The sequence below is a fragment of the Salminus brasiliensis genome, chromosome 8 (genome assembly GCF_030463535.1).
Source record: "Salminus brasiliensis chromosome 8, fSalBra1.hap2, whole genome shotgun sequence".
Taxonomy (NCBI): Eukaryota; Metazoa; Chordata; class Actinopteri; order Characiformes; family Bryconidae; genus Salminus; species Salminus brasiliensis.
In genome coordinates this window covers 9332195-9344426 of record NC_132885.1, presented here as the reverse complement: position 1 = coordinate 9344426, position 12232 = coordinate 9332195, and the positions used below count along the sequence as shown (strand labels likewise).

Below are 12232 nucleotides of genomic sequence, written 5' to 3'. Positions count from 1 at the left end.
TTTGTACTTGCTTCTTTATTGTATTCAGAGCACCAGGGGTGCTCATACTTTTGCATGCTACTCTGTCTATTCATCTGTTTGTCCACATTAATTAATGACCATTAATCATAGCCATTATTAGCCATTAGTATATTATTAAATACAGTCAGACTAAATCTGAGTATCTGAAGGTAAATGCTGAAGACTCTCATTGACAGTATGGAGGAATGCAGCTGTATGGTTTACCTGTATGGTTTTTGGCACGTGTCTCTGAGAATGAAGCTCATCGTGCAGGTGTGTCTAACCGGACAGGGAAGGTGGAAACTGCCTTTGCATTAAAGGGGCTTAAACTCAGTGTAGACCTGCCCTGCCCCGGCTCTGCATTTTCTCGTGTAATTAATGCTACCTGTATTGCAGTGGCACGCGGAGGGTCTCTGGTGTGTGTACAGTTAGTGTATTGCAGTTTGGGTCTTGCCTAGTTTTGAGTGGGAAGTGACATGCACGCGGCTCCAATACCAGTCCAGGTCTCCGGCAGGCTGAGCGCGAGCACGGAGAGGAGAAAAAAACCCCATCGAACGCGCTCGAGAACACGAGGGCGAGAACGCGCCTGTTTCGACTTTGCAACATGGGCGCGTGCATTCCCATCTGCTTTAGAATAGAACCGACTTAGAACACGTGCTTGATCTGGAACATTAACCTGCTTCAGGTGACGTGGCAGCTTTGGAGCACTTCACATTGCTTAGAACAGTCACCTGCTTTAGAACTCACGCGCCTCCTCAAAACACGCGTCCGCTTTTGAGCACGTTCCTGCTTTAGAACGCTCGCTTCCTTTTAGTACACGTGACTCTTTCAGAACACTCACCTGCTTTGATGCGCGCGCCGGTTTTGGGAAAAGTACCTTCGATAGAACAGCCGAGAACGATTACTTGCATTTAGAACCCTCACCTGCTCTAGAACATGTGCCTATGTGAGGACGCTCTCCTACTTTAGAACATATACTAGAACAATCACTTGCTCTAGAACCCATACTTTTAGAACCCTCACCTGCTCTAGAACATGTGCTGGTTTAAGGACGCTGTCCCGCTTTAGAACAGATACTAGAACAGTCGCCTGCTTTAGAACCCATACTATGTGAGGACGCTCTCCTACTCTAGGACATATACTAGAACAGTCGCCTGCTTTAGAACCCTCACCTGCTCTAGAACATGTGCTTATGTGAGGACGCTCTCCTACTTTAGAACATATACTAGAACAGTCGCCTGCTTTAGAACCCTCACCTGCTCTAGAACATGTGCCTATGTGAGGACGCTCTCCTACTCTAGGACATATACTAGAACAGTCGCCTGCTTTAGAACCCTCACCTGCTCTAGAACATGTGCCTATGTGAGGACGCTCTCCTACTTTAGAACATATACTAGAACAATCACTTGCTTTAGAACCCATACTTTTAGAACCCTCACCTGCTCTAGAACAGATAGAACAGACACTGTCCTGCTTTAGAACAGATACTAGAACAGTCGCCTGCTTTAGAACCTATACTTTTAGAACCCTCACCTGCTCTAGAACATGTGCCTGTTTAAAGACGCTCTCCTGCATAAGAACATAGAACAATCACTTGCTTTTAGAACCCATTCTTTTAGAACCCTCACCTGCTCTAGAACATGTGCCTGTTTAAGGACACTGGTCTGATCTTTAGAGCGCGTGCCCGTTCGAGCGGCTGCTAGACCGGTGATCTGCTCTAGAGCGGGCTGCTGCTCCACACCAGAACACTCAGTTGCTGCAGAACGCGCGCCTGCACTGCTTGGGAACACTCACGCGCCTGCGTTTGTATTTTAGAACGCGCGGTTCAGAAGTGCGGCAGCAGCGCGCGCCAGCTGCGTCGCTCGTGTGTGCACTGCGCGGCTCCCGGCAGTGAAGGGAGCGCGAGCGCAGCTGAGACGCTTGTGGAGACCCGCGTGTGGAGCGCGTGCAGCGCGTCTCAGAACCAGGGGCTGCAGCCTGAAGCAGGACTGCGTTTAAAACGCCTGGACTTTGAAGCTCGGATAAATTAATCACTGCAGTTTATACACGCCGCTCCCGCCCTGCTGAGGGCGCGCGGTGCAGATGAGTGTCCAAAATAAGGGCTCGGTATTGGGTTCGGATGTGTTCATGCAAAATTAATTAATAATAATATTGCAATAAGAGTAAAGACACCGGGTGAAGAGCACAGCACGAGAACAAGACACTTAGTGATTTTTAGGGAATGAGGAAACTGAGCTGCAGGTTCAGAGCACATGATTTCAGGTGAGCTGAACGGAGATTAATACGATATAGGACGCGCTGGCTGGAGCTGCAAGAGAGCATTTCACCTGTTTCCAGTTCAGAATATCCGGCCAAATATCTCTATGTCTCTAATATAGTTCTCTATAATATAATATAGTTCTCTATAATATAATACAGTTCTCTATAATATAATATAGTTCTCTATAATATAATATAGTTCTCTATAATATAATATAGTTCTCTATCAGGAGGAGGGAAAGCGGGGGAAAAGATCCTGGATAAAAATAAAACTCTATTCTACTCTAAAAGTATCTGTAAGTCCGTCCAAACGCAATTCATTTAAATTGTTTATTATTATTATTATTATTATTATTATTATTATTATTGTTATTATTATTATTATTATTATTATTATTATTGTTGTTGTTGTTGTTTATTATTATTATGACCAGGATGTACGTCAGCGATGGTGTACATTTGATCATCAAGCTGCAACTCTAACATCAGCATCCTCCAAATGTGTATTTTCTCTACTTAATAAACACATTTAAATGCGGTTCATGTCCAGAATTACAGTTTTAAGAGCTTAGATGTATTAATCGTCGCTGTCTTACGAAAATCGTCGTATCTGCAAAAGTCATTTTTTTGCTCTTTCGAAGCATTTCTGTGCAGTTATTTATTACTAAAAAGCAACTGCTGGATTGAAATGATGTTACAAAAAGTGAAAACGGTCAAATAGAGATATCACGTTTTTGCGCGACGTCGACGACATGAATACTGAATTGATGTGCTTTAAAAACTGCTAGAGTATTAAAATGATTAGTCAGATTTGGAGAGTTTTAGAAATTGAAAATACGGTGCTAATTTAAAACAACAAAACAAATCACTGTTTTTATCGTAAAATTTAAATTTCAAGATTTTATTAGTTATATTTGTATATTGAGGTTTGAGGGGGTATGAAAAGTCTCGGGCTAACTGGGCTGAGTATTATGTTAAACCATATGAAGACAAAAACAAATATTTTAAATATTCTTTTTGAAGATGTTGATGAAAGCGCCCACCTCGGTGCTATTGATAGCACTGCTATTATTATTATTATTATTATTATTATTATTATTAATTATTATTATTATTATTTTGTTCGTTCACGTTTGAAAGTGAGTTTGGGACATAGTTTACCGAACACTGATTTAATATAGGTTTAAATAATGACGTTTTTAAATTTCTCTGCGCTTTTATTTTGGAAAATTAGATTTGATTTAAGGTCATCTAGCAATATAAGCGCCGTAATATCATTTTTAAAAATTAGTGCTATTTTAAATTCCTGCCATAGTCGGGATGTTTCTCCGCTTTAAAGAAAAATACATTAAACATAATACAGTAGTAGTAATAGTAATAGTAATAATAATAATAATAATAATAATAATAATAATAATAACTGATTTCAATCTTTTATTTGTAAAACATTACATAATTATTTCGTGTGGTTTTTTTTGTCTGTTTCTGACTGCTTTCGGAACTCAGTCAATACTGAAGTTACACCATAGAAAAGAGGGGCAGTGAAGCTCTGCACACAAATATATGACTCTATGAATATATATTTATGAATAAATATATAGATATAGATATAGAGGACGGACTTCTTCATTAGAAATGACAAACGAAAAATAAAAAATAAAAAAAACACGAAAAAAGGTGCTGCTGAAGTTCCTCAGACAGAACAGAGGAGAAACAAGGAGCGCGAGGCTGAGAGGAAGGCTGTTCGGTGGTCGTCCAGACTGCGCCACGCGCTTGAAAAAGAAAACATCATCATGGTGATAATAATAAATATAGAAACGTTTTTATATTAAAACAGCAACAATACATACGACACATACAAACAAGAAGGAATGTCTGACAGCTTTACAAACACTATGGGTCCCTTTTTTCCTTTGACCTATACAGATTAAATACTCTTTTATCTTTTGCTTCTTCTGCTGCTTCTTCTTATTATTCGTCTTCTTCTGCTTGTTCTCCTCCACATGAGCCAATACAGAAAAGTTGCTCCCAGAACTACGAATCGTTATAAAATCTATCAGACTACATAGTGTCCGGAATAAGAAGAGTAATGCTGGATTATATAGACATCACCTCCATAGCAAAGGGCCTATAGTCCTCTACAAACATGCCTGCTTTTTTATTTTGTAGTATTTTTATAATGTTTTCATTTATTTTCTCTCCTCCTCGATCCTGACAGAAACACACAGGCACAAGTTAGAAAAGAAAGAAAGAAAAAAAACAACCTCTTATCCTCTTTATACACTTAAAAATTACGCGAATAAATCTATCGCATTTGTATATATAAATGCATTATATTACATTTACCAGGTGATCTCCAGGGTGGGTGTTTTGGAATAACGTCAGTAAGGAGTGACTCGTTTTTGTCCAACTTTGTCCCACAGTCAAATGAACCGAACTAGAACCGTCTCGTTTATTCGTGTCTTTGAATATTTTCAGGCTGATCGCAGAAAACAAACCAATTAAACCCATAAAATCAAATAAATGCATCACTTGAGTTGAAGACTGGCGATCTTCGTTTGGTTTGGTTTGACGGATCCGAACATCTCGAGTATCTCGAACTTCTCGAACTTCTCGAGGTCAGTCGGGGAGTCAGTAACAGCGAAACGAAACGAGAACGAAAGGCTTGAGGAGTCTGTGGAAGCAGTCAGTTCTCTGAGGTCGGTTCTGAAAGTGTCTCTAGAAGGGCAGCGTGTCCAGGAACAACTTGTCTATTATTGCGGGCGGGGGAACCAGGTCCTCCAGCTTCAGGTAGAAGATGCGCTGCAGGCCCTGTGTGCAGAGCGAGCGCAGCTCGGGCAGTTTCCCCAGCAGACGGGACAGGGGGGCAGGCCGGACAGGACCACCTCCACCGGCCCCTCCTCCTCCTCCCCCGGGGAAGGCCAGCTGGTCCTTTAGACAGTTCACGATCTTCGTCTGGAGCTCCTCCACCTTCTTCGGCTCCTTCAGCCCGTGTCTCTCTGCGGGGATAACGTTTAGAGAGCAGCGATGAAGTTCTCCATACGGGTATTTAATTCAAATAGCTTCAGATAATAAAACTTTATTAATAAACACTGACATAGATATGACTGCTGGAAGTTCTAAGGAATAATTATTTTAATCTACAACCTAAATTTTTAGAAATTATTAGAAACTTAAAGTGAAGCATTGGGACTATATTAACATAATGCAACAATATATTTGACACAATGCTTAATAAGGCAGTGATAAATATCTGAGATAAGGTTCTGAATGAGCTGAAAAACTGAAACCACAGTCAACACTCTTGCCTTTAAACTGAAGATTTTTTTCCAGAGGTTAAACATCTGCAATGTTCTAAACAGCTGTATTGATGTATTATTCAGTGCCTGCACCTGTGACCATGGCGAGGGCTGCGATGCAGGAGAAGGCCGAGATGTCTATGTTCATGCTCTGCAGGTTGGAGGAAAACTCTACAATGGCGTCGATCCATTCCCCAAAGCCACGCACGCACTGTAGCCTGTGCAGCACCACTCCGTTGCAGAAGATCAGCTTACCTTCCATGGGGTTGGACCTGCAATGTGGTTTACAAGCAAACACCCATTACTAACACTGTTTGCAATGAGAACGGGATTATGTGCAAGCTCCTCACAGAACATGCAAAATGCTGTAGAACATGTCATGTTGATGTCATTAAGGTGGAAAAGCCATGATTATATTATTGGTATTATGTTCTACTCAGTCCTACCTGTAGGCCAGGCGCAAGACGAAAAGCTCCAGGAACGCAGACTCAAACAGAAGGTCTTGGTCCTGCTTTGGGAGGTCCGTGAAACCAGGAATCTTCTGTGCCCAGGCTCGGATGATGTCCATGGAGCCCGTCAGAAGGTCGTAGAACTGCTGGATGTGCTGTGTGTCGTCTCCGCTCAGCTGGTAGTCCGGGCTGGCGTGGAACTAGGATATTTAATTTAAACAGGGCCTTAATGAGCTCCTCTAAAATATATCACCCGTGAAATTGCAAAGCCCATTTCTAGGAGGGGGGAATGCTTTTTTTTCTCCCTCTTTCCATTTAACTCATGTCTGTATTTTATTGAGTCCCTCTGATTCGAAAGCAATTTAGGGAGTGAAAATATGCTGCCTCTTAACATATTTAAAGTTTATCATCAAACATATTGCCAGGTCTAACTCAACACTGCTCACACTGGAAATGTGAAGAGCTCACTCCTCCACACCCGACCAGCAGCGGGTTATGAGTCTAACTGTTACATCAGTGGCTCAAAACGTGAAAATCACAAAACCTGAACTCACCCTGGAGTAGTCCAGGCTGGACATGGTAGGGTTGGAGTCCACATGGGCCCTGACCAGCGCGCTGAGGAGGCTGACCGGTGGTGGGGCAGGTGTGGGCTCCTGGGGGCTTTTGGGTTTGGAGGGCAGACGGCCTCTTCGGCCCTTCAGACTGGCAGTCCGAACAACTGTGGAACAAGAAGGAAGAACACGGAGCGCTGTTTTTATTATAGAAACTGAAGTCCTCAGCTGCACACGAATGACCAATATTAGCGTAAAATCAACGGTCATATTCAACCTTCTAATAAATAATAAATACTCCCCAAGATGTCAAGAGGAACATTCAAGACTTGTATTTACCTTCTTTGACCATCCCGACAACAAGGCACTTCTGGAAGCGGCAGTACTGGCACCTGTTTCTCCGGCGCTTATCCACAGGACAGTTTTTGTTGGCCAAGCAAACATATTTGGCATTCTTCTGCACAGTGCGCTGCATTGTAGGAAAGAGGGAAGCAAAGGGTTTCAGACAATACGAGAATAAAACTCCTACATCCAAGCATCTGTTGTACGTGAAGTGGTCTAATAAAATGTCCTGCGATACGTTGATAACTGAGAAGCTTGTCTAAGCAGGAACAGGTGACATGAAGATGTCCTTCTGCGATGCTAGCTGTTTAATGACCGATATTCAAACTAATAATAATAATTATAATAATAATAATAATGCAGGTATTAATATCTCTACCAATCTAGGGGCTAGAATACCATTTTTTGAGTGGAGAGAAAAAAAGAAATATGGGCTTTCTTGGGTGCTTATTAGCACTGACAACACTATTACTACTAATACTACTTCTATTAATACTACTTCTACTACCACTAATAATAATAATAATGATAATAATTTCATAAAGCAATAATATCCAACACCAAATAGGCTGTGCTTTGATCTTGTTTATTTTGTGCGTTATTGCTTGTACTATTTACACGATATTTTTACGTCATTATCGAGAAGAAAGAAATCCTTTGTTGTTTTTATTAGCGCCGATATTCTATAATTAAAGTCTCTGTAAATCAAGTATAGGCCAAATTAAAAGTAATGAAACAGGCGCGCGCCATGCTAAGAACCATTACCCCCCCCCCTCTTTAATATTTGCACTCGCTTAATAATTATCAGCTAATTACCCGTAATTTAACAGTAATCATCATTATTATAAAACGTCTTGTAACCGCGCTAATCTCCCCCCCTCACACACACGCACGCGCACCACCCTTACAGTGATGACTTATTAAATTAATCTTTGTTTGATAATAATAACAATAATCACACTTAAACACAACCAAGTTATTAACCACCCCACCCCCCCACCCCCACCCCCACCCCCCACTTCGCACACACCTTGAAGAAGCCCTTGCAGCCCTCGCACGTGCGGACTCCGTAGTGCTGGCACGCGGCGTTGTCCCCGCACACGGCGCACATGCCCTCGTTGGACGGCGAGCCGCGCGACGGCGGCGACGGGATCTGCGCGTCCAGCAGCTGGTGCGCGTGCGCGTGCGCATGGTGGCCGGCCAGCGGGAGCGCGTGCGGGAAGGCCACGGCGGCCGCCTGCTTCCTGAGCGCGCCGGGCATGGCGAAGCCCGGCGCCCCGTGCGGAGGCGGCGGCCCCGACGGCTCGTGGCTCATGGCCACGTGCAGCGGGCCGTCGAAGCGCATCTGGCAGCTCGAGACGGTGGGCGTGCCGGGCGGAGACTGCTTGAAGGAGAAGAGCGAGAGCCTGGAGACCGGGTTATGCTTGCGCTGCTCCAGCACGTAGCTGTGGTGGAAGGCGTGCAGGGGGCCCGTCGGGTCCTCCCACGCGGGAGCGGCCTGCAGCTGGAAGCCCGGGGTGCTGGGCGCGTGTGCGTGGGGTGAGGAGGACGAGGAGGAAGAGGAGGAAGAAGAGGAGGAGGCTGAAGAGGAGGAGGAGGAAGAGGATGAGGGTGGTTTGAAGTAGACGGAGCCAGAGTGGGTGACCATTATCTCCTCCGGCTGGGGGCCCAGGTGGCCCTGGTGGGGGTGGTGGGGGTGATGGTGGTGGTGGTGGTGGTGGTGTGGGTAACCGTGCAGGGCCATGTCCTCCACCTTGATCGACGAGGGGTCGCCTGAGTGGGGCAGCTGGTACAGGCAGGGTGGCTTCACATCATAGCCCAGGTTTGTTCCGTTGGCACCGGTGCCACCGGTGGTGCCGCCGGTAGCGTTGTAGCTGTCCACAAACGTGCTGAAGCTGGGCAGCGACGTGGTGGCTGCCGTGATCTCAGTGTTGGTCAGGTCCATGCTGAACTTCACAAACTCGGGTGTGAGGAAGTCGCAGCTGTACTCGCTGCTTCCTGGGCAGCTGTAGCTCTGGGACGCCGGACTGGCGCCCTGCGGAGAGGAGCCGTACTGAGCCTGGATGCAGGGCATGGCTGTGTGGGGGACACAAGGGTGGGAAAGCACACACAAAGCTCGAGCGTGAACATCAGGAATCACCTTTACATCAGTAGAATTCACAGACCTGCAGTGTTCATTTAAGCCCTAATTAAAGTGCCAGTTCATGCTAAATAGGGCTGTGATTGAACTGTGCAACTTTAAACATACCTAAGACACCATCATCACCCTAACGATCACCTAACGCTGCCTTCAGACATCACGCAGACTAGCAGACAGCAGTCAGTTTCCATTCACTTGCATTTGGACATCAGTTAAATGTTCTAAAACTGGAGTTGGCTCTGCTGAGTGGACCCTTTCGAATCAGTCCTCTTTACAAGTCATCTTTTCAGTTCATTCATTTACACAAAGACTCCATTATTATTATTATTATTATTATTATTATTATTATTATTATATTGTCTGGTTGAACAGACAAACACATCCAGCAAATCTCACACATTCAGCAAATGTTAAAAAGGGCCAACATCATTATTCTACTGTCCGGCTCTCTCACCACAAATAACAGCATAATACAATCCACACAGCAGAACCCCCAGCCCTGAATTTACACCCACAGTGTTAATTGTGCACCTACAGTCAAATTTACACCCACAGTGTTCAGAGTCCAGAGTAAATTACCCAGTGTAAACCGCCTCTGTGACTGAGATGTGTAAATTCCAACACACACACACACACACACACAGAAAAACTCTAGGTTTTGGGGACAGTCTGGTGCTTTATACACCAAGGCATGCACTAAACTGGGCACCCTGGACCAGCAAAAACTCAGAATTCATCTCCTCTAAAATGACTGACCAAACACTTCAATGGTCTTATGAAGATTCACAGTATATCTAACCTCAACGTTCTTCGGACATCGGCTGCCGGACAACAATATGTTCCATGTGATCTCCATTTAAGCTGATCAGATATTAAATTCTAGATCTAATTTAGGAACCATCAGAACTACAGAAGTGCACACTTACAAATTAAGGAGCCACAAAGGGTTCTTTCAGCGATGCCTTAGAAGAACAGATTTTTGGTTTCATAAAGAACCATTTTTTTGTGTGTGAAGAACCTTTGAGTTGGTGAAGATAGACGAAGAAAGCCTCTTCACACGTATATCTCTTTCACTTCGCTCCCAGAACCCGCTGTAACACCTCTATGTTTTAAGAGTTTACAGTACAGTAATAGAGCTGTAATGTTTTGCTTTGGCTTTTTCTTTAAGTGCCGAGAAGTACAGAGACAGCAATCAGCAATCAGCCCTGTATTACTGTAATACTGGCATCAGTGCATTGAGTGCCAAGCCAGTCTGAAAACCTCCCAGCTTCAGAATCCACAATTATTAAATATCCAAAGTTATTAGACCAGTGTCAGCACCCTGCTGCTGTAATACTGCCACTATATAAATAATAATAATAACCACTTATAAAAGGTGCAACGGGGGTAAAACCATCAGACACTTATACCTGTTTACAGTCTGGATTTTTTCACTTTACTATAATGTTGTTTTTGTGTTCTTCTATTTCCTCCCTACAATCAGTGTCAGTGCCGTACCTTCAGCCGCGTGCCTCGTCCTCCTCGCCACTCAGATTGGATGGTGGTGTGAGCTACAGGTGAAAGCGGATTTTTTGAACAGGGCTCGGCTCGGTTCGCCTCGGCTCGCCTCGGTTCCGGATCTCCCCCTGGGGGTAAAAACACACAGCTCTGACTGGGGTGCTCCTTCAGCAGAGTCCCTGCTGTTCCCGTGCACGCAGCAGCGCTGCGCTCTGGTGCGCACTGCGCAACGCCTTGGCGCGAGGCTTCAGTTTGGGCACGTAAGCGCGTTTAGGAGTTTGTCCCCTTCTGTGCTGTTGAGAAGTTGCATGTCGTATGCTCGTGCATGCTGAGAAGACAACACTGAGCTCAGGTTTGAGACGTTGGCGCTGGACTTCTTAGTGCGCGCTTTGCCGTTTGCGCGCAGCGGAGCCGCTCGGTTTCTTTTACGCGTCGTTTCCACAAGGTGTATCAGACAGCACTGATACACCTTTACAGGACTGTTTACAGGACTTTCAGTGGCATGCACAGATCTGCAGTGAGGGGGGATTATTCAGAACAGAGAAAAACTACCACACACACACACACACACACACACACACGCTGTAAAAACGAGGTCTCTCTGTTTGAAGGCGACGACCAGTGTAGAGCTTTGTTGCTTTTCTGCTGGTTAAAAGTTTGTGTAGGTTATACTCGTGCTTGCTGACAAGTCAACACTGAGCTCAAGCACGCGCCGGTGGGGTTTGGTCCCGCGCTACGGTCCCTGGGAACACCACCAGCGCGCGTTTTATCTCCCCAAACACATTAGATCTGCAGACTTTTCCAAACACCCCTGCAGTATTCTGCGTGCGCATGCACAGAGACTTAGTTACGTCCCTTTTGGAAAGCACGCGAAACACACAGCCACACACACGTACTAATGCACACGCATGCAGGAAAAAAAAACAACAACAACAGTGATCACATACCTTTAAATCAGCATCAGAGAAAGTTGCATTGTATCCACACGCGCGCAGAGAAAGAGAGAATAGAGGGCAGAGCGAGCTTAAAGAGGAACGGTCCAGCAGAGAGAGAGGAACGCAGAGTGCGAGCGTAAACGCGAGAGGAGTCTGTGCGCAGACTAGCGCGAGGCGCCAATGTGTCTTTGTTTATGGGAGCCCCGTCAAGCAAGAGCCCACGTGGCCCGCGCGTGAGGACGTCACGGGCGCCGTCAGGGACGAGCACCAATCCGATTTAAGGGAGGGAGGGGGGGCTTAGAGAAATGCACCTGAGACTTTAGGGTATTGTGTTCTTTTTTTTTTTTTAATAAGACGATGCACGAGCCCACAAATTCACGAAGCCAGTGACGACTTATTTTGGCAGCGCGTGAATTTTAGATTAATTACAAACAGAAAAAGAAATAATTTTTAAACAAAGGTGGGATATATTTGGTATATTTTAATTGATTATATATAATTTTAGGCTTAAAGAAATTAGTTTATTGAAGCCTGTAGGCCTTGACTAAATCCAGTAGCACAGAATGCAGGACCACCAAACAAACATCTGGCCCCTCCTATATAAGACAGTTATAAGCCTCACAGAGATCCAGACATATATGCATAAGACATTCATAATCTATTAGGCCTTCATGTACATACATTTGAACACAGCATTAATATACAGGACATTTATAAACAGAGCGTTTACAGGACACTCAAACACAGGACACTCAAACAC

At 44.6% G+C, this 12232-nt stretch overlaps 1 protein-coding gene across 1 annotated transcript; it reads right to left on the bottom strand.

The window, feature by feature from the left end:
• Positions 1-4125: 4125 nt before the first annotated feature.
• nr4a2a (nuclear receptor subfamily 4, group A, member 2a) lies at positions 4126-11625 on the bottom strand. Its single transcript, XM_072685025.1, has 8 exons — positions 11485-11625; positions 10538-10665; positions 7931-8976; positions 6898-7027; positions 6562-6725; positions 6005-6207; positions 5652-5830; positions 4126-5258 (listed from the first exon to the last, which is right to left on the bottom strand). The coding sequence occupies exons 3-8, from the start codon at positions 8972-8974 to the stop codon at positions 4978-4980; spliced, it is 2001 nt and encodes a 666-aa protein (XP_072541126.1). The 5' UTR covers positions 8975-8976; positions 10538-10665; positions 11485-11625; the 3' UTR covers positions 4126-4977.
• Positions 11626-12232: the final 607 nt, after the last annotated feature.